This window comes from Pygocentrus nattereri, chromosome 16, assembly GCF_015220715.1.
Source record: "Pygocentrus nattereri isolate fPygNat1 chromosome 16, fPygNat1.pri, whole genome shotgun sequence".
Lineage (NCBI taxonomy): Eukaryota > Metazoa > Chordata > Actinopteri > Characiformes > Serrasalmidae > Pygocentrus > Pygocentrus nattereri.
Genome location: NC_051226.1, coordinates 27652375 through 27680028, shown reverse-complemented (window position 1 = coordinate 27680028; position 27654 = coordinate 27652375). Strand labels below are relative to the sequence as shown.

Below are 27654 nucleotides of genomic sequence, written 5' to 3'. Positions count from 1 at the left end.
ACTACATTTCCCAGAATGACCAGCGCTCGAGTCTCTTGCCGAAAGTGTCATCAGCATAGTGTGCAGGAGCCGGCGGCGTGGGTCTTCTGTCTGATTCGTGTGTAAAAAGTTATCCACAACCGAAATAGAATGACGGTATGTTTTCCATGTTAGCTACGCACATGGGCGGTATTGTGAATACGTCGTATCCATTGTATATTAGATAAAAGTAGAAGTTCGCTGTGTTAATTACTGCTATGCTAAGTGCAACATTGTTAGCTGCCAAGCTAGCTAACGCTAAAGTGCTCCAGCTAACGTTAGAAAGCTGCCTACTGTGTTTTAATGTTTGGTTTATACTCTACTCTCCAAGTTAAAAGTAGATTAGTTCAGCGATATGTTTTAGCGGTTGGAATGGGATAATGTTAGTGTCTCAATGTCTTTTAGCTAGTTAGCCTTTGTGGGAGTCTGTTGCTTTTCTTTAAGGAGAGAAGCTACAGCTGTCATTCAGAGTTTTGGAGCCTGTTTCCTCCACTACGGCAAAATACATCGGCATTTAAGAAGACATAATGATGGGACATTTTCCGTACTTTGACTTAGCGTCTCATATTTATGATTTCATGATGATCTCATCACTAACGATCTCATAAAGATTATTTTAGTTTCATAATGGGAAATTTTCTAATGATTATGAGAAGAGAAGTCATAATTATGAGATGTTAAGTAGAAATAGGATCTCATTGTTATGAGATGACACATTTTGAGATGCTAGGTCATAATTGAGATATTGAGCCACAAGATAGAACTCATTTTAAGAAGGTAAGTCTAATAATTATAAGATAGCAAGTCAAGATTATGAGATGTAGTCTTTATTTTGAGATGCAATGTCGTAATTATGATAGAATTTCATTACTATGAGATTGTAAGTCATAATAATGAGATTCTACGTTATTATTATGGAAAATATTCTCATTGTTATGATTTACTAAGTGGCTATACATTTTTGGCCAGTGGTGGAAATGCCACAGTTAAATTGTTAAGATGTAAACAAAGTCAATTAGTGGTTTGATATGAAATGATTAATTGCAGAGATATTTACTGGCTCTGAATTCTTTAAAGTGGTGGTGATGAAAACCAGGGTTCCTGCTCTCTACAGCACACACATAACCTTTATCTGCAGTCCCAAAGAATCAGTGAACCTTCATATGTCTTCTGATTATTTTAATGCTAATAATGGTACAGTACTGTCAAATATGAAAAAAAGTTATTTTGGTACGATGTTTCCTTACAACGACCTGCATGTACTATAATGCCGTTCTTTAAAGTATTATAAAAATAAGCTTTATGCCAATATCTTTTTTTTTTTCTCAAAACTATAACAAAACAGTGTCCCAGGCAGCATATTTGTAACCATTTCATGTACTAACTTTTCTATGAGCCATCTGGTTCCTATCACCACTGCTGTGAACAATTCTGAAACAGTAGGTTTCTCTGGAATGGTGCATTTCATATCAAACCGTTTCATATCAAATCTGAATGAACTTGTACAAGTTTTGGTATGTTCTTTTAAAGATCCTTGCGTTTCCTTATTCCTGTTCACGTTCCCTTTTTCTTTCTACCAAAGAAAACAGCAATTGTTTCAAACAACAATAAAACTGCCTGCTTTACTACCATTTAGGTTTCATGCTCTTTTAGTCATGTTCATGTTCATTGACCATTCCAGGAAAGAAAAGGAACAGCGAAGCTCGACTTCTTGAGGAAGATCGAAGAGGAGATCCAGCAGAAATGGGAAAAGGAAAAAGCTTTTGAGTGTGATGCACCAACGATGCCCGAGGAGAATCAAAAGTGAGGATTCCTTTGATAATAGATGTCATTGTAGTCCAGTTCTGTGACTGACCATAACTGTCAATCATCCTTTCATGTCTTTTGGCTCCACAGTAAAAGCAAGTACTTTGCTACGTTCCCTTACCCATACATGAATGGAAAGCTTCATCTTGGTCACACCTTCTGCCTCTCTAAGTGCGAAGTGAGTTTGTTGGATGATTGTGAAAATGTTTATAGATGAGTCATTGCACTTTTTCGTTGGCTGTAAATAGTATGTGTGGGCTCTAAAGACTGGTTGTTTATTACAATGTGATTTTTGCAGTTTGCAATGGGGTACCAGCGTTTGAAAGGGAAGCAATGCCTTTTCCCATTTGGACTGCATTGCACTGGAATGCCCATCAAAGTAAGTGGTTTAAACCCTTTGCAAATATTTCATCAGGAGAAGTATGTGCTGTCATCACTTGCCTGTACAGACATGAGATGTGTATGTTGTTTTAAAAAGCTGTGTGTTATCACAGGCCTGTGCAGATAAGTTGAAACGAGAGATGGAGCTCTATGGCAACCCACCTCAGTTTCCTGATGAAGAGGAGGTAACTGAAGAGAAGCCAAAGGCAGCCGAAGAGATTGTCATCAAGGACAAGGCAAAGGGCAAGAAGGTACAAATTCTATTGGTGTATGAAGATGCTTGCATGAGCCTTAACACGACTTGCTGTTTTGTACTTCTGTGTTCATTTTCATATTTTTAAAGATGAATTGATTAATAAGCTGAACATCTGGAATGTAGTTGCTGCCCTTTACATTGCCTGTTTGAATTAGTTGTTTTTGTGATGTTACAACGAACACATTTACATACATAGTATCTCTCAAAAGTGAGTACACCCCTCACATTTCTGCAAATATTTTATTATCTTTTCATGGGACAACACTATAGAAATTAAACTTGGATATAAATTAAAGTAGACAGTGTACAGCTTGTATAGCAGTATAGATTTACTGTCCTCTGAAAATAACTCAACAAACAACTTTAATGTCTAAATATTTGGCAACACAAGAGAGTACACCTCGCAGTGAACATGTCCAAATTGTGCTCAAAGTGTCAGTATTTTGTGTGACCATCTAATATTATCTAGCACTGCTTTAACTATGCTGCACAAGTTGCTACTGGAATCCTCTTCCGCTCCTCCATGATGACATCACAGAACTGGTGGATATTAGACACCTTGCACTCCTCCACCTCCCACTTGAGGATGTCCCACAGGTGCTCATTTGGGTTTAGGTCTGGAGACATACTTGGCCAGTCCATCACCTTTACCTTCAACAAGGCAGTTGTCATCTTGGATGTGTGTTTGGGGTCGTTATTTCCATATGGAGGGGATCATGCTCTGCTTCAGAATGTCACAGTACATGTTGGAATTCATGTTTCACTCAATGAACTGCAGCACCACCATGCTCGACTGTAGGCAAGAGACAGTTGTATTGCTACTCCTCACGAGGGCGCCACCACACATGCTAGACACCATCAGGACATGGTTCCAGTAATCCATGTTCTTGAACTGCTCGTCTTCAGCAAACTGTCTGTGGGCTTTCTTGTGCGCCAGCTTCAGAAGAGGCTTTCTTCTGGGAATACGACCATGCTTTGATGCATTGTGCAGCATATTGTCTGAGCACTGACGGGCTGACCTCCCACTTCTTCATCCTCCGCAGCAGTACTGGCAGCGCTCATGTGTCTATTTTTTGAAGCCAACCTCTGGATATGACACTGAAATCGTGGACTCAACTTCTTTGGTCAACCCTGGCAGTGCCTGTTCCAAATGAAGCCTGTCTTGGAAAACCGCTGTATGACCTTGGCCACCGAGCTATAGCTCAGTTTCAGGGTGTTAGCAATCTTCTTATAGCATAGGCCATCTTTGTGGAGAGCAACAATTCTATTTCTCACATCCTCAGAGAGTTTTTTGCCATGAGGTGCCATGTTGCCAGTATGAGTGAATTGTACCCAAAACACCAAATTTAACAGCCCTGCTCCCCATTCACACCTGGAACCTTGTAACTCTTAACGAGTCATATGACACCAGGGAGGGACAACGACACAATTGGGCACAATTTGGATGTTTTTGCTGTGAGGTGTACTTGCTTGTGTTGCCAGCTATGTTTACAGATTAATGGCTGTGTGTTGAGACAGTAAATCTATACTGCTATACAAGCTGTACAGTGACTACTTTAAGTTATATCAAAGTTTCATTTCTATGGTGTTGTCCCATGAAAAGATATAATAAAATATTTGCAGAAATGTGAGGGGTGTACTCACTTTTGTGAGATACTGTATGTAAATGTTTATCCTGTCCATTCACGTTGAAGTTATAAGGAGTGTTTGATTCCAGGCTGATTTTTGAACAAGATGTGAGGGCAGCCAATCCGACAGAGATCATTTGCATAAACCACTGAACGTAGTCTTGATTCTAAAGGATAAAAGGGGTTGAAAAAGGTCTTGTAGAAGTAATTATGACTGTATGTGGCACACACACTCACACAACTGTGAATGTCAAAGGGGAAAAACAGCAGAAACATGTAAGATATGGGCCCCATTTTTACCATCCTCTAAGTAGTTAGCATGTTGGAGATACAGAGAGACTGTTTGTTGCAGAAGGGCTACTGTATGAGCGATGTGTGTAAAGTAAGCCTGTCAGATCAAGTACATGGACTTGGTGTGTTGCCATATGTTAAAGTTTAAACTCATGAAGTACGCATCAACCAAAATGTTCTCACTGTTACTTTCACAGAGTAAAGCAGCTGCAAAGGCTGGAGGTTCCAAGTTCCAGTGGGATATCATGAAGTCGCTTGGACTCACTGACAAGGAGATAGAAAAGTTTGCCAATGCAGAGCACTGGCTGGACTATTTCCCTCCTCTGGCAGTGAAGGACCTGAAGAAAATGGGTTTGAAGGTAAGAATGAAGTGCATGTGTTGATATTATGGTGGTTTTGACTACACATAGGTCCAATTCTATTTCTTATTTTTACCCCTACCCCTTGTTTTTGAGTGTAACCCTTCCCCTTGAAACTGAGTTACGAGGGGTAGTGGTTGAAATCTTCCCCCTATGAAATGGAAGAACCCTTCAAGAACTGGATACGTCATCAGTTGTCGTTAGCGACCTTTATGTAAACAGACGAGACGAGGTTTTCCGGCCATTTCCAATATGCTGCCTCCAGCTGTGATGATCTCACTTGTATGTCACAGGACAGGTGATTCATATTTAAAATAGTCTGGAAAAAATAATCAAGACATGTTTTCCTGCTTTGTCTCCAGACTATAGCAATAATGGTATATCACACTGACATTTGCCGTTTATCCGAAGGAGACTGGAAAGCAGGGCGCTCGCGATTCATTCACAGCTTCTGTTTTACGCCTCAATCAATCAAACGAATCACTGAATAAGAGAGAGCACAAACAAAAACCTGCATCACTTCATTGACAGCTACTAGCGCTGCTCTGTAGGCAACCCTACCAGTCTGCAGTGACAGCAGAGGGGGGTAAAGTTTAGCTCCTCACTGCTTAAATACATTTAGGGCATCAAAGAGGGGGGCAATTATTTATTATTGCCACCAAGAAATCTTTGGTGAAATGAAGCTGAACTTTCTAATCACCAGTTTCATGATCAGATTTTCCCATTCCACCTTAAGTGGTGCAGCAACCTCGGGTACCAGAATGCAATTGCTGCACCATTTAAGGTAGAATGGGAAATTTCGACCGAGACATCAGTGTATTACTAGCGATTTTTAAAAAAAAAAAAAATTTTATGCGCGTTATGAAGGAAATTACCATAAAACACTATTACAATGGTTCTCTTACAATACAAGGGCTTTTTAACAGAGAAAATATTGACATTAATGGTCGCTTGTGCAGCCATCTTGCCGATGATTCGCATAGCATTCTGGGAATTTTCTCATAACCCCCCGCCTCTGAAAAATCTCCAATTGAAGGGCCATGTAGCCCTAACACTTCACCCTACTCCTCCATCTCAACAACAATCGGTACGACCCTACCACTAGACGTGAACACGCAAAACGGAGGGGTAGGGCTATACAGTATTATTTATTTTAGGGGATATGTCTAAGAAAATTAGATATAAGGTCATTCACTTAGTTAAGGAAGTTTCAAACATTATTAAAGGATTGAGGCATGGATTGACTTCTAGCTACTGTACAACACTAAACCTTACTGTAGACCACTAAACCTTTTACTATTACATAAACAGTACTTAAAGCTTTCATCTTTTAGAGAAAGAAGAAAATCAACCTCCACTTATGCTTCATGTCGCAGGTGTTTTCTACACTACACTGTGGGTCTGAAAGGATATATTTCAGCTGTTACTAAGAAAAGAAAATGGATCAAAAAAGAAAAAAAACAGCTAAATCAAACAAAAAAGGAAAAAGTTCTAAGACTGAACTTAAGAGATGTGAAAAATATCCGTGCAGATTTCTTTGAGAGACTGAAAGGGAGTCTCCTGAAAAGAAAAATGAGATTAATGGATAATTAATAAAATAATTCTTCCTTAAATATATTTTCTGCTATTTCGCTGATGCTAATAATTGCGTAACTTGTGCTTAATGGCCAGTTTGACTAGATATTAAATAGAGGATAGGTGATCTCTGCTTTTTTTGCACAGTACTGTAACTACGCAAATTGATGGATTATTTTTTCTGTGATTAACTTGTTTTGGAGTAATAAAGTAGAGGCATTCTGTTGGGAGCTTCTGTAAGATTTTGAGCTAAAAAAGACTGTGCTTTCTAGGTGGACTGGCGTCGTTCCTTTATCACAACTGATATCAACCCTTTCTATGACTCCTTTGTGAGGTGGCAGTTTGTCACTTTGAAAGAGAGAAAAAAGATCAAGTTTGGAAAGAGGTATGCTTTTTATAGCAGTGTTTATATTCTCTTTTGTCATTTATGAGAGTATGGAATAAAACTTTGCTATCCAATACTCCAGGTATACTATTTATTCTCCAAAGGATGGACAGCCATGTATGGACCATGATAGACAGACTGGAGAGGTGGGTTACTATGTTTAGCTAGTGTGAGTGTAACACTTAATAGTCTTAGATGAAGGACCACTTTTAAATGACTTTTGTTCCTAAATGTAAGCTTCTTTGTTGCAGGGAGTTGGCCCTCAAGAGTACACCCTTATTAAAATGAAGATGGTTGAACCATACCCAGCGAAACTAAGGTACAGAATCGATTAAACACTTTAAACAGTTTCACCATTTCAAATCGATCGAGAAGAACTTACGATTGTGCATCTGTAATACATTTACGGCATTTAGGAGACACACTGCTAATTTAGAGCAACTTAGAAAAGTTCTTTGTTGCCCAGGATGTGTCCTTAGCTAGTACAAGTAAGTGATAGTCCAAAGATACCCAAGAGACTGCTAGAAACGGCTGGCTGTGCAGATACCTACACTCACCAAACACTTTATTGGGAACACCTCCTTGTATCTACTCTCATTGTACATTTTATCAGCTCCACTTACCAAATATGAGCCTGCAGTTACAGGCTGTAGTCCATCTGTTTCTCTACACATATTGTTTGCCCCTTTTACCATGTTTTTCAGTGGTCAAGACCCCAAAAGACCACTACAGAGCAGTTTTTAAACAGGGGCTAGTGTAGTTTCATCCTGTGATTGGATCTTAAGCTATATTAGTTTCTCACTAAACTGTTAAAACGTGTAAACTGCAAAAAGTGTAAACTTTTTTTTTTTAAACCAGCCATACCGCTGTTGAAAGCTCAACCACTGTTGACTGCTTCGAAAGTTTTTGGCATTAATCTGGATTTTTACCAGGGTTGGGATGTAACAGTTTATATTCAGTCAAAGTTTTATAAAGGCAGTATTAAAGGATACAGTTACTTTTTACATGTTTAAGAGTTTACTTTTACAGCCCCAATTCCAGTGAAGTTGGGACGGTGTGTAAAACATAAATAAAAGCAGAATACGATGATTTGCAAATCCTTTTCAACCTATATTCAATTGAATACACTACAAAGACAAGATATTTAATGTTCAAACGGATAAACTTCATTGTTTTTTGTAAATAATCACTTATTTTTTAATTTGATGCCTGCAACACGTTCCAAAGAAGTTGGGACAGGGTCATGTTTACCACTGTGTTGCATTACCTTTCCTTTTAACAACACTCAATAAGCGTTTGGGAACTGAGGACATTAATAGTTGAAGCTTTATAGGTGGAATTCTTTTCCATTCTTGCTTGATGTACAACTTCAGTTGCTCAACAGTCCGGGGTCTCCGTTGTCATATTTTGCGCTTCCTAATGGGCCACACATTTTCAATGGGAGACAGGTCTGGACTGCAGGCAGGCCAGTCTAGTACCCACACTCTTTTACTACGAAGCCACGCTGTTGTAACATATGCAGAATGTGGCTTGGCATTGTCTTGCTGAAATAAGCAGGAATGTCCCTGAAAACGTTTCCTCTTTGGCCCGGAGGACACAACGTCCATGATTTCCAAAAACAATTTGAAATGTGGACTCGTCATCTCAGATGAGCTCGGGCCCAGAGAAGCCGGCGGCGTTTCTGGGTGTTGTTGATATGTGGCTTTCGCTTTGCATGGCAGAGTTTTAACTTGCACTTGTAGATGGAGCGACGAACTGTGTTCACTGACAGTGGTTTTCTGAAGTGTTCCTGAGCCCATGTGGTTAATATCCGTTACAGAATGATGTCGGTTTTTAATACAGTGCTGCCTGAGGGATCGAAGGTCACGGGCATTCAGTGTTGGTTTTCTGCCTTGCTGCTTACTTGCAGAGATTTCTCCAGATTCTCTGAGTCTTTTGATGATATTATGGACTGTAGATGATGAAATCCCTAAATTCCTTGCAATTGCATGTTGAGAAACGTTGTTCTTAAGCTGTTATTTGCTCACGCAGTTGTTCACAAAGTGGTGAACCTCGCCCCATCCTTGCTTGTGGACGACTGAGTCTTTCAGGGATGCTCCCTTTATACCCAATCATGACACTCACCTGTTTCCAATTAACCTGTTCACCTGTGGAATGTTCCAAACAGGTGTTTTTTTGAGCTTTTGAGATCAACTTTCCCAGTCTTTTGTTGCCCCTGTCCCAACTTCTTTGGAACGTGTTGCAGGCATCAAATTCAAAATGAATGAATATTTGTTAAAGTTAATTATAAGTTTATCCGTTTGAACATTAAATATCTTGTCTTTGTAGTGGATTCAATTGAATATAGGTTGAAAAGGATTCGCAAATCATCGTGTTCTGTTTTTATTTGTTTTATACAATGTCCCAACTTCATTGGAATTGGGGTTGTAGAATACTTACCCACTCAAATAAATAAAACCTACAATCCTTTAAAGAAACACCATGAATGCTTGTTTATGAACTATTTTAGAATCAGTGCATAGCATGTAGCAACCTTGCACATTAGACAATCTCTAAAGAGGACCTCAATTAACGGCCTCTTTGCCAACACTGAAATTCCTGTTAAAGACTGAAAATACCACTGTGATGAGCCAGTTATTAACCTCAGTGTTACTGAACTTCACTAAAGCCTGAGTAGACTGATAAATTAAAGTGATGAGTCGGTTATTAATCTCATCTCTTTTGAATTATGATAAAACTAGTAATCTTCACAGTAGTGGACATATTTGTGACTGATAGGTTTAGCATCAGCATTATGAGAGCAGCAGTGGACTAAAGCAGGCTATGAGAGAAAAATTTGATAATTTTCAGAACCTCATTTAAATGACAAATTATTTTGTCATGAAACATATTAACAGAATAAATTGCCAACCAGTAACAGCGAAAAAAAGTGCAAGTTTTAAAAAAAGTTTTTGCCTAACCAAGATTCTTCTAAATGTATTCTAAATGTTACTTTGGTAACACTTTGTTTGGATGTTTTCCTTGTGATCATTACTTTTGAAATTTATTTTAATGTAATACATTACTGAATACACTAAGCACAGTGTATTCAGTATCCAGCCATCACTACTGCTTCAAAGTATTATGCCTAACCTTGTTACCTAATTTCAGATTCAACACAAGTGTCTAACAAACATTTAGGTTTAAAAGGAGATCGACTGTTAATTTAACCTAGTTAAATTGGTTGCTTTATTTTTTTTTCTCTCAAATGCACTGTTATGTCCTCATTTTCTCTGTCCAGTGCTCTGAAAGGCAAGAATGTGTTTCTGGTGGCAGCCACACTAAGGCCAGAAACCATGTTCGGGCAGACCAACTGCTGGGTTAGGCCTGATATGAAATACATTGCCTTTGAGACAGCCAGCGGCGACGTGTTCATCTGCACTCAGAGGTCAGCCAGGAACATGGGTTACCAGGGCTTTACCAAGGAGAACGGAGTGGTTCCTGTTGTCATGCAAATCACGGGCCAGGTTTGCAGTACATACACACACTGAAAAGGCTACACGTTTTACACCAGTTTATGAATATTGCTGCACTAATGTTAACGTGTCGTTTCTCATACATGTAAAATGGTCTGCTATTGGCGAAATTCACAGTAGTTTTAAATGCTAAATATGCTGTTTAGGTGATCGGTGTAGACTTGAAGAGTTTTTCATTTTAGAGGGTCGGGTCTGCTGGAACCAATGTGTGTGGGAGGCTCAATATACTCGCATTAGTGGCAGTGTTTTTAATTCTACTACTTACTGCAAATAATCATGTATGATTATAATACACGGAGAACATATGTGGTTTTATTTTTATTTTAAATGATAATTTATTGCAAAAATTACTCACAGATTTACCCCTTTTCAAAACAAAAATATAATTCAGAAGTTATATTTGAAACACACATAAAAAAAAATGTTCTATGTTTAATGCAGTTTCATGATAACATCGTAAACTGTGATAAAAGCCGAGGTAATTACTGTGCTGATTTTTCTGAATACCAGTACATGCCTAGATCTTAGTACGGTAAGCACAAAATAAATTAAAATACCAAGAACACAGTACAGTACTTGACATGGCTATTTGTTGAACAACGTGGATGAAATATATAACTATTTTATAGCATTTACCCCTGTGTTTTATTTTTCGAATAAAATAAATTCACTAAAATGTTCTCATCAGGAGACTGGGCTCAGCTACAGGGGATTGTTTTCTGAGTTTGTCATCTTTTTACTCCTCAAGAATTTTCATGTCTGATTTTTAATGACTACAGTGATTAGATGTGCAGATACCTATCAAGTAGACCAGCTGGTTATGCAGCAAGCTTTTAACTGTACACACTCCAACAGATGTAGAATTGGTGCTCTTCACATATGCACTTCTATAAACTCTCCATTACCTTTTAACAGGACATTCTTGGCTGTGCTTTGAGTGCCCCTCTCACTTCAAACAAGACCATCTACGCCCTGCCAATGCTCACTATCAAGGAAGACAAAGGTATCTAATAGAACCCATCCTCTTCTCTCCATCTGTACCTGCACCTCATTACCCTTCCCAAATGAGATGTTCTCTTTATGGCCTCACCGCCAGATTCCCCTTGTTGGTAATAGCTGCAGAAAATGGCATTAGTCATTCTGAAGCATAGACAAATAAGTAGAAATATGGAGAAATAAGGAATATGGAGATGCATTATAGATGTTACACAAAGGGCCCTGCAGCTACACTATTCTTCTCTTTAACTGCTTTCCTCCCGGTGTGACTCAACCCGGTGAAATAGTTTGCTCCCGCAGTGCCCCAGGTTCCAATGTCCTCACCATAGCAGAAATACTGAAATTGAACTGTCAGAAAATGTTAACATTGTTTTTTTTTTTTTTTCTTCATCTAAAAGAGTGGTTGTGATTTTGCTTTTAGCTGACTGCAGAGTTCTTCTACGTTCTTAAAGTTATATAATTTTTTTTTGGGTACAATGCCATAAAGGAGTCACTGAGTTCCATGAAGAACCTGTGAATAGATGGTTTGTGAGAATGTGAGTGAATGAAGATTTTTGATTGCGTCTTTGTGACTGTAGGTACCGGAGTTGTCAGCAGCGTGCCGTCTGACTCTCCTGATGACTTTGCCGCTCTAAGAGACATCAAAAAGAAGCAGGTGAAGATGTCTTGCTTATGTACTTCATCATCCTGGTTTACAAAGCCAGGAGTGAGCAAAACTGTTTGTTGGATGTCACATGTAAATGGCTGTTTTTTTTTCTTGTTAGGCCCTGAGAGAAAAGTATGGAATTGAAGATCATATGGTCCTTCCTTTTGAACCGGTAAGGAGGAACATTGAACCAGTCTGGCCAACTTCAAAGCAAAAGCTCATATTCAGAGTGTTGATTAGTGATTCAGGGAGGCTGAAGTTGTCTCTGCTTTGGTATGCTAGGTGCCCATCATTGAGATCCCAGGCTATGGAAGCCTGTCTGCTTGTCTGATATGTGACGAACTGAAGATTCAGAGTCAGAACGACCGAGAGAAGCTAGCTGAGGCCAAAGAGAGGCTCTACGTCAAAGGCTTCTATGAAGGGGTGAGGATGCATCATTGACCCCAGCAGTGGAAATTCTGAATTAATGAATTATTAATGAATGTTACCATGTAGATGTATTGCAGAATTTAAGTTGAATATATTTTTTCCTTTTTTATTCTCTAGATCATGTTGGTTGATGGTTTTAAAGGGAAAAAAGTTCAAGATGTGAAGAAGTCCATTCAGAAGATGATGGTGGACAAGGTTTATATATATTTTTTTCTTTTATTCTTTTTTTTATATGTATACGGAATATGCAGTTGAGGTTTTTTACGCATACCTCTCAAAGCATGAGAATACGTCTAATTGATACTGCAGTTTTTATTTTTTTCCATGTACAGTCTAAAGATTACAAAACAGCAGTTATTTGATTATGTAATCGGATTGGTTGAAGTGTTTTGCCTACGCTGGTTTTTGTTTACTGTTTGTACACAGTAAATAGGGGGTTCTGAAGGTGTTTTTTGTCTTTCTTCTATTCTGACAGCACATCTCCCTGTTGATAAGCAGGACTGTAATCTGTCATTTAAACATCTACAGGCAGGAAGTGTAACTACTACTGTTAACTAGCAAATATGCTTCTCTCCTAAAGAAGTTAAACAAGCTTCACCCACCAAGTAAATCTCTTTCATTGAAAATCCTTTGTAATAAGCACCCATACAGTACAAAAACTATCATTCCAACTGATTACCAGTTGCTAAATAACTACAAGGTTTACACTACACTTAAATGTTAGTATTTCTTTATTTTGCTAAATTGTTGTTTAAAAGCAACAGAACAGTCAATGTTGTGTGTGTTTGAAAACACGCTCCCTCCTACTACTGCGTAAATATAATATTTACACCTGTGGTTAGAAAGATTAACTACAACTGCAAAGCTCCAGATTTACATCAGAATGAGAGATATTATTATTAAACAGATATTTGTACTTCAAATTTGAAAAAGGGATCAAGAAAAGGAATTAATAGCTACATCTTTATCTTTACCTGTGTCTGTATCAGGGTGAGGCATTGATTTACATGGAGCCTGAAAAGCAAGTGATCTCTCGCTCAGCTGATGAGTGCGTGGTGGCCCTGTGTGACCAGTGGTAAGTAAAATGTCTCTGATATTGTAGTGCAGTTTGTCATTAGTGTTATTATTTGTTAAGCTTGCTTAAGCTAAAATAGGCTATAATATATAATAGGAAATACACTGCTTGAAACGCACTGCTTCAGAAAGTAGAAAATGCTAAATTCACAATTATAATGAAACGCCCTCCTGAAAGTAGTTCTGCTGGTACCTGCCTCAGCAGAATACAGAGAAACTCAAGATTAAGGAAGAGAAATACTCACTTTGATAGCAAACCTCATGGTATTTTGAAGTTATTACCCTTACCCAATTACACGTCTGAGATTTTTCTTCCTCTGGTGTGATCCAGACGATCGGGTTGAATTGGATCTTGTCTCAGAGCTCCTTCGGGGCTTTATCCTGGCTAGTAACACGGTGGCTGTTCCCACTTGTGTCCCCTGGTCTATTCTTTTGTTCCTTAGACATTGACTTGGGTGTTTTATCTGTGACAGGTATCTGGATTACGGTGACAAAGAGTGGAAGCAGCAAGCCATGAACGCCCTGGAGCCTCTGGAGACGTAAGTTCACTTCAGACACATCGGGACTTTATAAGTTTTACAGATCGAGAAACACCGCCTTGAAGGCAGAATCAATTGGCCTCCAGAGTGACCACTCAAAGATACTAAATGTTACAACACCTTACTACCAAACATCATTAACATTTTCCCCTTACCCTCAGATGTTGTGTCCAAAGTTAATGGAATGGTTAATGGAAGCTAATGTAGCTAACAGTTAAGGGACATATATATCCTACCAGTAAGCATTAGGCAAACTACATGCTTAAATCATCACCTATTTGCCTCAAACTGGGTTGTTAGGTGATGTTAAATAGACTTGCGTATGTGGTTTCTGACACTTTCACAAAATGTTATCTACAAAAACAGACAAAAATGTAAACAAGATGCTACCTGGTATGACTGTCTTTAGCTGTGCAATGCACATTTGTTCATCATTATTAGGAATGCACTAATAGGGCCTACAATGAAGCATCAGAATCAAAACATTAACTTTACAAATAATATTAATTGCAATGAAAGTGAGAAATATGGATTAAAAATGCTATTTGTACCCCTCATTTTCCGCCCAGTGGAGGTTTGATAATACCTAAAACACGACATCCCACTTTATACTAAGCAAAACAGGAGCAGAAAGGAAAATTCCTGAGTCCCTACACGTGTATTACCACAGAAGTGATAAAACATCACAAATGACAAAGAGCAAAACATTTTTTCTTTGTTGTTAATGATGGTGAATTACTTATTTTTTGTTTATTGCTAGCTTTTCAGTTTTTGGCCCAGTATTTTCAGAAGTTCGGTTAGAGTTTTAACAAAGAAAAAAAACAAGGCCCTTTGAGATGAGCACAACTTAAGATACTTGAAGCAAGAGTTTGATGTGCTGGTCATTGGCAAAAAAGCTTCTGTTACTAGGTATTTGCATTAGCTTAGAAGCAGCAATGCAAAAAAAGGACAAACTCTGATTATAAAATTGGCTGATGGACTGCATTTTTTCGATAATGGGTAACATTGAATTTTTGCTGACCTGTTGCTTTAAATTGTATGCTGCTTTGACAGTCCCTTACTATCAATGTTTTAGATTCGGCGATGAGACCAGGAAGAACTTTGAGGCTGCACTTGCTTGGCTTCAAGAGCATGCCTGCTCTAGGACATATGGTTTAGGTAAGCCCATTTTTCCTGCGAGTCAGTCTGTTTAACATTGTTCTAGAGCAGGTGTGTCACACTGGGTTCCTTGTGGGCCACAGCTCTGCAGGGATTTTGTTTTCCTCTAGCACTGCGAGTTTAACTCCTGAAGGCCTTGCTAATTTGCTGACTCGGGTGTGTTTAATGAGGCAGAATGCTAAAATCAGAATCCGCTTTGGCTTAGGAGAACACCTCCAGTCTAAAGGATGCTTGTTTTGAGGTTTTGTACCACCTTCATATACAATGGAAGCAGGAACGGCTTTCCAACAATCAAACCTTTTTTTTTTTCTTTTTTTTTTAAATGTTCAATACTACTGTCATCTAATCAATACATGATTGTGAAGAGTTCTTTTGTTTCTTATGATGTTAGTAATGAAAGAGTGATTTTCACATATGCTGTTTCTATTTGAAGCCATGAGCAATCACTGCTCTCATCTGAAGTGCCTTATGTACCCATAATGACACTATTTGTGGTCCAGAACCACTCAAGTGTTCACCTGCAGTTTTCCCTGAGTGCCTGTTGATTTAACTTTTTTTTGTGTGGGTTCCCGTAGGAACAAGGTTGCCATGGGATGAGCAGTGGCTGATTGAGTCCCTGTCGGACTCCACCATCTACATGGCCTACTACACCGTGGCACACCTCCTCCAGGGAGGTGTTCTCAATGGACAGGGACCCTCTCCTTTGGGAATCAGGTACACTGTGTGTCCATTCTCTGCGTGGACATTGTACTGAAGAAAAGACAAATGGAAAATCACATAAATATTGTGCATAACCTGGCTTTTTTTTAAGCTAATGCCAGTTGTTTTTAATGAAACCTAGTGTTACAAAACTTGAACAAGAAAAGCTGCATTTCTTTGTATTAAAAATGGTTTAGCAAACACTGTTTTTCTGTATAACATTAGAAATGTAGTCTTTTTTTTTTCTCCTACATAAATACATTTTCTCAAAGATTTCTCATTACAGTCTTTTTAAAATATTGCCATGTGTTTTTGTGAAGTCTATATAGAGAGATACTAAAATAAAAACACTTTCATAAAGCTCTGTCAAAACATGCAAGACTTCATGATGAAAAGACACTAGCCCTTATTCTTTACAGACGTGTAAAGCCAAATCTGATCAGAAGCAGTTTTGTTATATCAGTTGCATATTTGGAGTATCTTTACAATCAAACTCACGTCTGTAACAAGAGTGCGTAAATTTAAGCGTAGTTTAACCTAAAAAAAAAAAAAAAGGTTAAGGTTTGCAGTTAAGTAACCCAAACTCAATATGATCTGTAATACCAATAAAAATAGATAAAAACAATAATACCAATAATTAGTATATATGGCAGTCCAGTAAAAAAGTTAAATAATCTTATTTTTTTTGCACATTGCTTTAAATAAATTTTGCAACTTCATGTTCCATCTATAGACGTCACACTGTGCTTTTGTTTTATGCTACTGACACCAAAAAAGCATCTCATACACAGCAATGATATGGCATCTAAATATATTATTTTAGGAAAATAATCACACTACACAATCACCTACTTCTGTCATGCATGAATTAGGGTGTGCTTCATGTAAACAGTATGTAAATGAGATACTGGTAGGCTGTCGCTTTATTTCACGCAGGTTTCAGGCAGATTCTTCGTCAGTATTCAGAGCTGTGCTTTTTTCCATGCTGTACTGAGGTTTAATGAATACAGAGTACAGTGTACCTCATATAGTCAAGTCTGTGCTCTTTTTTGCACAAGTTTAATGAATACCATTGTCATGTCAATACCATGCCATTGTTTTGACTATTAACAAAAGAGTGAAATATATAACATTATCCTTTGGTTATGTTAAGACACTGAATAAAATAATGTGTATCTCCTTATTGTAGACCAGAGCACATGACCAGGGAGGTGTGGGACTATATTTTCTTCAAAACTGCACCTTTCCCCAAGACAACCATCCCCAAGCAGCACCTACAGAGGCTGAGGACGGAGTTTGAGTACTGGTACCCTGTGGATGTCCGTGTATCTGGAAAAGACCTGGTGCCCAACCATCTCTCCTACTACTTGTACAACCATGTGGCAATGTGGCCTAAAGATAGGTGGGCTGTTGTTTAATCAAGAACTTACAATTAATTTAAATTTGAAGTTTTAAAAAGAAAGTCAGGTCTTTCTTCATATTCTATATAGGTTAACATAACTTCAATATAATTAACAATTATGGGTATTTCTTGGTTACTACTCAAGGTTAAAAGGTGTTTTTTTTTTTGTTTGTTTGTTTTTAAACACATCCACTGAAGCACGTGTTCAGATGACTCTCAGGTGGATTTGATCTACCCATTAGAAACTTTGCACAAACTTGCAGTTTATGCCAACTTCAGCCGACATTTTCATTAAAGCAGAAGTACTAAGAAATTCTGAAATGAATGTACCTCAGTTATTTAAAAGGTTCCACATGTACCCATATTGTCATACTCAGTTCTGTGGCTGAATGGTTAATGCAAAGATTTCAAAGGCAACTTTGTATTATTGCAGTGGAAAGTGGCCAAAAGCAATCCGTGTCAATGGACATCTCCTGTTAAACTCTGAGAAGGTGGGTTGTATATCTTTACATTCAGTCTTTTGCTGCTGTTGGTTTGTCTATTTGTGGGTACGGGTGTGATTGTTTGTTGTAATCTGTAGTAAGTCCTCTTAATGAGCTCTATCTGTGTTCACCAGATGTCCAAATCCACTGGCAACTTCCTCACCCTGAGTCAAGCTATTACCAAGTTCTCTGCAGATGGTAAGTCCATGAAAACTTGCCAGCCACACTTGACCATTGTTTGTATTGGCCTCATTTGGCCTGAATTGCTCACAAAAGCTGGCAAGAAGTGTTCAGGCTTTGCTTTCAGATGCAAAATCTGTTTCCTTTCTTGAAGCACAAAAGACAGAAGGCATTTTTGTTTTTGACGTTTTGAGGCTGATTGAACCAAATAAGATTACCCCAAGGGAATGGATCTTGATGACTGAGTTCTGTTAAATTTCATCAGAAGTCTGAGAAAAGAAAGAAAAAGTCCATCTGGAGAAAACTGTGGACGTCGGATGAGCTCTCGTCAGATGGCGTGTGTGTGCGTCGTGTTTGTGCAGTGTGCTTGCCTTGGTTATTTATAGGAAAATATGACTGTCTAATAGGGCTAGGAAGTAGTCTGAGCTCTTATCACTGGCATGTAATACATATTTTCCATTGTGTGAAAAGTTAGGATTGTAGTGATAAATAAAAAATTCTTTATGTAGTATTCTGTAGTGCAGCACTGTATGCCTCAACCTTATCAGTTTGATGGAATTAACAATTTCATGTCAGTTTTAAGTTTCCCCCATCTCCCCCATCAGTGTTCTTTCACTGCAATACCCAGTATGCATTCTGCAGATGTGTCATGTGAGCCCTGAATCACTCTGGGATTAACAAATCCTAATTGCTACCATATTTAGCCAAATAGATACCTTGCAAATTTTAACGTTTAGCTTGTTGTCCTCATTATCTGATGAGTTGTTTCTGGACATCATGATAAAATGCATATTTAATAAGCAGTTAACAAGCATCTGATGACCAATATAATTTTGAATAATGTTAAACTGATCTCTCTGTTCCTCAGGCATGCGCTTGGTCCTTGCTGATGCTGGGGACACGGTAGAAGACGCCAACTTTGTGGAGGCCATGGCAGATGCTGGCATTCTACGTCTTTACACCTGGGTGGAATGGGTCAAGGAGATGATTGCTAACCAGAACAACTTGAGAACTGGACCTGCGGACACATTCAATGACCGGGTGTTTGCTAGGTAAACATCATAATCCAACCACATGACTTCTTTGTGTCTAGGACAAGGGTACTCAGTCCTGGTTTTGGAGATCTATCTACAAGTTGCGAAACCCAGCATATCAGGAGTTGACATTCACATTTCTCTACCATGTCACCGTAGGCTGCGCAGTTGGCTAGCTGGTCTAAGATAACAATATATCCAGCAAACCATGTTGGATCAACACACATCTGCCATACCTTTAGGGTTATTGATCATTTTTCTCAGAGTTGGTCCTGACTTCCCTGGAGCCAAATTCAGCAAAAGGGATGACCCCTGAGCAATGTAAACCATTTGCAGTTGCCATACAGTGTTCCCACTACAACGCCTTCCTTCAAAACAGTTTGTTTCACCTGTTAGTCTAAGAAAATGTACAGAACAGAATGAGGTACAAAGAATTTTTAAAATGAAAAATAAAAGTGCTATTATTACTTTTATTAGCTGCATCAGGCCCATTCAAACTGGGTCCCCCAGATCTCCTTTAACACATTTTTAAATATAAAACTATATTCTATGGCTGATGGTACCTGATGGTGAGATGTGCATCCATATTGCCCAGTATGGTCCAGCAAAAGTAAATAAGTCTTTCTGAGCTTCTGCTGTTGTCAGTCATGGGAGTGACCAACCCACCCACCTCTCAACAAAATTTTCACTTCAGATCTGCATGATTCTAGTAGGTGGCCTATGTTTATCTCAAACGGGCAAATTTTGCAAAAAGCTGATGACTTTGCATCTCTGGATCTAGCTCATGAAGTCCTTCTGTTGGATTTGAGTATTAGAGCCAGCTGTGCTGAATCTGAGCTCTCCAGAGTAGAAGATCTCCTTGACCATGATTGGGCACCCCTGATCTAGAAGTTGGTGCAAATATATGAAACTGATTAATTCTTTGTTTCCAGTGAAATGAACTCTGGTATCATTAAAACTGAGCAGCACTATGAGAGGATGTTGTACAAGGATGCCTTGAAGACTGGCTTCTTTGAGTTCCAGGTAACTTAACTCACACGCACATACAAATGCATGTACATATAAATGTATCACAAAATTATTGGGAACTGTTGATCTAAGTACTTAATTTGACTGCATCCATGGCATTGGTTAAGCATTGATCATGACTCAGCACCCTATAAAATACAGTTTACAGACATATAATAGTTTAGCATTTGTTTGGTACCTTCATCTCCCAGAATGGATCTTAACAGAGACTTCTATGCTCCTATACTTGTATACTACCTAAACTTCTATACTTGTATACCCAAGTGAACTTAATAGTCGTACCTTGAAGCACTGCTTCTGAGGGTATTCTCTATCCATAAATCCAAGTGTTTTTCACCTACTTCTCCTTCTAGGCAGCCAAGGATAAGTACAGGGAACTTGCAATCGAAGGCATGCACAGAGACCTAGTGTTCCAGTTTATCGAGAACCAAACCCTGCTGTTGGCTCCCATCTGCCCTCACCTCTGTGAATATACCTGGTCCCTTCTAGGGAAGGTGAGTACCCTGCATTCTAAACTCCGTTTCCAGAGCAGAGCTGATATTTGGATGGAACAGGTGATTTCATTCAGATTCATCATGGAACTTGAAATGCACATTTTTGGAAATTACTGAATTTGCTAGTCAGGAAAGTGTTTACTAGCATTATTGGTACTAAAACTTCTTAACCCAATGGGCCAAATAAAAAAAAATCTTATTTAAATCTGCCACTAGAGGAGTTGTGTTGCAGGCACTTACCCAGAATGTTCTGTGTGCTGCTGTGTTTTCACTGGATAAATTATGCACAAGGCTCCTTTCTTGGTCTGTCTGTCTGTCTGTTTACATGGAGGGAGCATGTAAGCTTATTCATAAGAGAATTTGAAGCAGTAAGCAGTTAGTATTGATTTGTTAATCAGAGTAATGATAAAACATGACAGAATACAATTTTCAGCATTCAGAAATCATGTTATTAAAGGAGAAAAGCATATTAAATAGTCCCTTTTTGTGTTGGCGTTAAAGAATTAACATGTTACTCAAACTAATATTACATTCCCTGAATGTTCTCTGCCTCCATAGACTGACTCTTTGATGAAGACTAGCTGGCCTGTAGCTGGTCCAGTGGATGAGATTCTGATCCGATCCTCACAGTACCTGATGGAGACTGCCCATGATCTACGCTTGCGCCTCAAAGCGTACATGCAACCTCCCAAGAACAAGGTAAGGCCTTTGTGTGATCAGCATGCTGATACTGTATGTGGAAATGATCAGGTAAGATTATCCGAATCAATATAGCTAGAAGGGCCAGATGCAAAGATTTGACAAGCTGTGTGGTTTGTCAGTAAAATATTTTGTACACTTGCACTGCCTTGCAATCAGGGTAGTAATTGGTGCCTGTTTATTAATGTTTAATGCTTGCTGTTTTGGTCTAGTCTTGGCTCTGTGCCAGTCATTCAAGAATCACATTGCTTCCTCATAAATTTTTTAAATTTATATAACCCTATTTTTGACACAAATCCTAACCAATATTGATTCTTTTTCCTCAAAATGGAGCAGAATCCCAGCCAGCATTCTAACTTCTGTAGTTTTCTCATCCCGTTCTTCCACCATCACCACGTGTTCAACGCATTACACTCAGCCGCTTATTAATAGTAAATTTCACTTTGTGCATCCTGTCAGCATCTCCCCACACTTTACTCTAATGCTTCTCTATTTGGCAGCCTAATTGAGCCAGTCTGTTGTGAGGTGCATTTCGCCCCGGCATTAAATTTAAGAACACCCATATAGCCCCTCTAAATGTAATGTGCAAACCAGAGCCTTATGCGTTGTGAGATTCTGCCATTAGAATCACTGGACAGGCTGATCCATTGCAATCTTTGGATGTATTTATATCTGAGCTGTGCAGAGCCCAGCCCAGTGTCAGTCAAGAGAGCACACCGGGTGAGTCTGAGGGGCTGAGTGGAGGAGAGACGACACATGTCATGTAGAATATGCTCACACGAGCTACATGGCTCCCTCGATGGAGGAGAAGTGTATCATCCTCTTGCTTTTAAGATGCCACCATTCTCTTTCAGACAGCGTTAACCATGCTAGAGCTTAGGTAATGGGAAACGGGGGAGGGCGGGCTTTTCTCAGTCATGTCACTGCAGCCATGTGGTAATGGACGTCGGATTAGATTAGGTGTTGCCTTGGTGATGTGGAGGTGGGGTTAGTGGGCTGAGCATTTGGGAACAGGGGGGCTTGGGAGAGTTTGAGTGGCTCAATGCATAAAAATGGCTGCAAACAGAAATATTGCCAGGGCCAGATTGACATTTATGGATGAAGCATCTGTGTCAAATCCAGAAATGAACATGGTTTAAATGAGTGATGCTATGGCTTCAGAGTTTTGCTGCTGTTTGGTAGATTTGAAAACCTTCTTAGAATTCAGAATCTTTAGAGAAATTCCTATTAAACATGCTATGTTTTCTAGTAATTTGCTTACCTTGTTTAGGTAAATAATGAAATCAGCTAATGCCTTTGTTTCAAACTTGCACATTCCTCTTCCCTCACAGAAAGGAGACAACAAACCTTCAGTCAAGCCCTCACACTGCACAGTCTATGTTGCAAAGAGCTACCCACCCTGGCAGCACGGCACCCTCTCTCTCCTAGGCAAGCACTATAAGGTAAACCTTGGTTTTGTACTGTTTCAAACTGGCTTATAGTCAACTCTTAAACAGAATTTTTTTTTTTTTTTTTATGGAGTTTTAATTAAAAACAGCTCTGTTACCAAAACAACAGAGAAGATCAACTTCTGTTCTGTCACATAACATGCATTCTTTCCACAGAATTAAAATATTAAATAAGAACAAGCCATTGTGTCAGGGAGGTTTGTGCTTTTTAAAGCTAGGATTACTGCCATATAATGTTAATCATACATTCACATAAACAGAGCTCTTAGAAAACAGGCTTATTAGCTGTAATATTTCTGTGTAAACACAGCTGACTGCATGGCTATAAACTCAGCTGGTATGTCCAAATAGCTGACAGCTCCTCCCTTCCAGAGCATTGATTTGAACCAGATGATCTGTTCTGTCTACAGGATTGTTTTAAGATACTATGATGTTAATAGTGGATTTTTTGAAGTGCTCTTCACAGGAACAAACTTCGTAGTTTTTCCCTGAAGGACACAAGGGATGTTATTTTGACAACAAGCAGAATGTGGCATTGCTAATACTAGCCATCTTTAAATATTAAAGATTTTCTTAGCACAGTTGGAGTTGAATTTAGCATGTGATGTTTGTTTTTGTTTAATTAAATGATCTAAATTTTGTATGAACATTTATTCAGTATTTGTTCACAGCTTTGGAATTAAATCAAAAACCTGCAGGCTGTTTTTGTTGCTTTTGTCCCAAAATTCACCAGTATAGTAAACTGGCTCACTCGAAGGATCATCTTTCTTCTGTCAGACTTCACTGCAGTCTTTCATAGGTCAGCATGTGCAAGGAGTGTGTCTTCTTCAAAAAGCTCAGTTGTTTTTTGGTACTGTTTGAAATGTCAGCTTCTCTGTGAAAGGTGATGTTGGGTGATTTGGATTTCATTGTATGTATCACATCTTGTTGAATCCCTAGAACAACAATGGAACTTTGCCTGACAACAAGGTCATTGCTGTGGAGCTGGGTGCCATGCCAGAACTGAAGAAATATATGAAGCGGTTGATGCCATTTGTGGCCATGATAAAGGTATAAGCTCACAATTTGTTCAAAGAAAAGTTGCATCCTTCAAAACTGTAGCATGGCATGTGCTACCCCGGGCTGAAGGAGGACGCTGGAGGCAGGATTTAGCAGCAGCCATTACTTTACTTTCAAACAAAATAAACAAAACCAACCCAATGCTGGCTTAAGCCAGTGGCTTTCGGTGGCTTAAGCTAGACTTTTCAGTCTTTGTCTTGAGTTTTTCAGCTCTTCAGTCTCTTTTTTTTTTTTTTTTTTTTTTTTTTCTGCTGCTCGTCCCTCTCGCTCTGTTTAGCTGGCAGCTCAGCCGCCTAGATTGAGCGTAGCGGCCACGCTGTATTACAGGGGGAGGGGCCCGGGCTCCTCTGGTGCCTCTAGTGGTCGGCACCAGCACCCTCCTCCCGCCATCACTCCCGTGACTCGCATATGCTGGGGCAGCTCAGGCTTTACGCTCCGCCCCCTCCACATTCGCGGCTCTCTCCCTGGCGTCCTCCCCCAGATACGTTGCCGCTGAGTGTTTCTGCTGGCTCACTCGGCCATCGGGGCCCGGAGGGCGGGAGCATGCCACAAAAACATACATTAGTAACGTGTTTGGCTCGGGTTTGAGAATAGCAAATAGCCTTATAGATCAGGGGAGCACTTTAAAATATTGGACAATAAGAAATGCTCTGTGCAAAATGTCCAGTAAGTCACTGGACTATGGGGTCACTATGGGGGACTGACAAATTTGATGAATCATCTCCGATATCATCACTTCAAAATAGTAACTTTACAGGAGAAAGCAAAAACACTGAAGAAAAAAAACATTTCAGTGCAAGTAAAAGTAAAAAGATTTTGTCCCAAGTGATTTTAGAGCATTTCTATTGGTCCATGCATTCATTAATTTTTTTGCATAATGTAAAGGACAACTGGTGAGTTGAATTGATGTAGAAAAAAAAATCAGCCAAAATGGAGATGCATGGTTTTCAATGGGCAATAACGATATCGCTGTTTTCGGGAAGAAAACCTTCTATGTCCAAAATGGTAACTTTACAGGAGAAGGAAAAAACCTACTTTACTTTTAATGCAAGTCAGTGGAACCAGACGTCTTTCCCAACAGCAGCGATATGCAAGTGTAGTGATATTTAGCCAAGTACCACTAGTCTCCAGTGAGGGTGATGCTAAAAGCAGAAGGTTATAGTCTTAAACTGTTTGTTGTGGGGAATTCTGTGAGTGAATGAGGGAAATGTTCCATGATAAAAATGGCAAACTTGCCAGATAAAGTAAATAAAAGCAACAAAGTGAAAACCCTAAAAATGATAAAATTAGAATCAATTCACTACACATGTCTAGACATATGAACCACAAACACAAGTGATAGAAGTGACTAAGCTGTATTTGAAGGAGAGGGCTACACACAGCATTTGAACAGATGGGCTTCAACTTGACTAATACACTGTTGCCACCTGTTGGATTTATGTTGAATTGCAATAATGGATATGCTGATATTATGGTTAATTCTGAAAGGTAAACGTTGTTCACTCTGAAGTATGGCCAACTAATCAATGCCTGTAAAATGCTGTTCAGACCAGCTAGGGAACTAGGGAAATGCTTTTCCAGCACTAGCTCCCTGTTTCAACCAATGAGCAATAGATAGGTAGATAGATAGACAGAAAGACAGACACACACACACACACACACACACACACACACACACACACACACACACACACACACACACACACACACACACACACATACATACATACATACATACATACATACATACATACATACATACATGTCAATGTTTCCAGCTCCTCTGCAATTTTGGCCTCTAGGTCTTGTTCCTACAGCTTGTGTGTTCATGTTACAGTGGCTCTCGAGGAGTGGTTACTTTGCAGTGGCGTTGATCTTAACTTTGATAGCCCTAGTGTAATTAATATTTCACAGTATCTATGAGCTGTAGAGGAGAAGCACCAGAACACTTGTTAAATTTGGTGTGTGTGTGTTTTTGACAGGACAACCTGGAAAAGAGCGGACCAAGGGTCCTGGATCTGGAGCTAGAGTTTGATGAGCGAGCAGTTCTGTTGGAGAACATCGTGTATCTGACGAACTCTCTGGAGGTAGGCAGGCGGGCAGCAGTGCAGAGTAGCCAGTATTTCTGAAAAGTAGTCAAGAATCTGATGTAGCACCATAAATTACTGCGTAAGCCCAAACCCCTTGAAGTGCTTGCATTTTAGCAGAATAACATGAATAATTAGTTGACTGTTCCTCTTAAGCACTTTCCTGTCTCTTCATAAGGCTTAAAGAATTACTCCCACAAACATAATCAGCTAATTTAAAGTATGTGCCACTTTCATCTGTATAAATTATGTACTTAAGTAATTTGTTACATTTAAGCAGGGATTGTTACAGCCCTCTCTCTTTGTTTTTGCCTGTAGCTGGATCACATAGACGTGCTGTTTGCCTCTGAGGCTGACGACAAAGTAAAGGAGGACTGTTGCCCGGGGAAACCGTTTAGTGTCTTCAGATCTGAGGTATGGCTGTTGCAGCAACCGCCCACCCACACAAAAAAGGCCTTGTCTATTGTTTCTTCTTTTTAATGGCTGATCAGCCACTACACACTGTGAGATAAGCGGGCTAATTTTAGCAACGTTCTCTGCATTGTTAATGCTGCTGAGACACAGTTCTGGTTGTCATTCAGGCACTAACCTCTGAGTCAGTGCCAGGGTTGCAGTGTTTTTACAAGCTGGAACAATAGAAAAAGGATGTAATACTATCTAATGAATTTTTCACAACAGCACATGCAAGCACATAGTTGTATATACACCTAGGGTTTGTCATTGATAAGGCTTAAAAGCTGTATACCAGTGTTTGTGACTTCTGTATAAATATAATATTTAATAAACCACAGACTGTTATTAGTAAAGCATTATAAATCTTTATTATTTATTTACAAGGTATTTATTTATTTTCCTTCCCATAGCCTGGAGTGTCTGTGTCCCTTCTGAACCCTCAGCCATCCAACGGTCTCTTTTCTACCCGAATCGACATCCGCCAAGGAGACACCAAGGACAGCATTATACGCAGACTTTCCAAAACCAATAGAGCCGTCAAAGGTTAGTCTTTAAATTACCATCTTTTTTAAATTCTCGGAAAATGTATTTACCTGGCCCAGGTATGTTAGTAGGTGAAATCAGATGACTGTGTTTAGTTGGGAATCTTTTGTCTTGTGGACAGTGTTATTAAGTCCAGCTTTCGTCTTGCTCAGACTTATCCAAAGTGAAGCTGATGCGGTATGAGGACCCAGTGCTTGGCCCCCGCAGGGTGCCTGTTTTGGGAAAAGAAGAGCAGGGTAAACTCCCCATCTCAGACAAGTCTGTTTTTCACATCAACTTGGAGGACAAGAAGGTACATTTGAGTGACAACGGCCTCAAGGTGGACATTGGAGACACTCTTATCTACCTAGTCCAGTGAGATTTGGGACTCTTAATGAGGGGGGGTGAAGACAGCCATCGCAGTTTCTACAGTTTCTACTCCTTTAATTGGTCAATTCTTTCTAAAGTTTCTTCTAATTGCCGTCTAGAAATAGTTTGTCCTAAATGGCTGTTTAGCATTAGCTAGCACTTAGTCTTCATGTCGAGCACTAAGGCTAAAATAGCCTGGAAAGAAGTCAAAACCACTCTTTCTTTCTGAGGTTAGCAGGGACTGCAATTGGTGAAAATAACATGGTAAGCCACACTTGACTGTAACAGTGACCATTCAGGTCAACGCTGTTTTTCTTTTTTTTCTTTTATTTGTTTTTTCTGTGGGTGGGGGGGTTGTTTTTTTTTGGGGGGGGGGGGGGGGGTTGCTGTTATTTACATATAGGATATAAGAATGTCTCATGTCCTGTTTATCGTGGCTTATGTCATAGTACATCACATCTCCCTAATTGGAACATTATTTTCAGTTTTTCCTCAGTATTTCAGTTCAGACCAACTTCTCTAACTTCTGTTTTAATCTGTGACTGTAAGAATATTCAATAAGAAACATCTCCCTTTTCTGTTGATTTCAAACAACATTTTTCACACATAAAATTTCATGTAGATGTTGAATGGAATGTGCT

The 27654-nt window shown here is 39.2% G+C and overlaps 1 protein-coding gene across 1 annotated transcript; it reads left to right on the top strand.

Annotated features, from left to right (window-relative positions):
• Positions 1-27364, top strand: lars1b (leucyl-tRNA synthetase 1b). The gene is made up of 32 exons (XM_017701109.2): positions 1-135; positions 1700-1821; positions 1915-2002; positions 2123-2203; positions 2319-2456; positions 4578-4739; positions 6587-6699; positions 6782-6845; positions 6951-7018; positions 9980-10205; positions 11130-11217; positions 11789-11865; positions 11975-12028; positions 12139-12279; positions 12403-12480; positions 13275-13360; positions 13833-13898; positions 14974-15056; positions 15632-15770; positions 16945-17157; positions 17591-17648; positions 17774-17837; positions 18688-18871; positions 19786-19876; positions 20236-20376; positions 20935-21075; positions 22407-22517; positions 23463-23573; positions 25565-25669; positions 25988-26083; positions 26533-26665; positions 26818-27364. Exons 1-32 carry the CDS (start codon positions 130-132, stop codon positions 27021-27023), a joined length of 3534 nt encoding a protein of 1177 aa, XP_017556598.1. The 5' UTR covers positions 1-129; the 3' UTR covers positions 27024-27364.
• Positions 27365-27654: the final 290 nt, after the last annotated feature.

Bases quoted from the DNA above. Each gene is read 5' to 3' on its own strand.
- lars1b (XM_017701109.2), top strand. The intron at 15,057-15,631 runs GTAAGCCCATTT...GGGTTCCCGTAG, and splicing joins CTCTAGGACATATGGTTTAG to GAACAAGGTTGCCATGGGAT. The intron at 17,649-17,773 runs GTGGGTTGTATA...TGTGTTCACCAG, and splicing joins TCCTGTTAAACTCTGAGAAG to ATGTCCAAATCCACTGGCAA.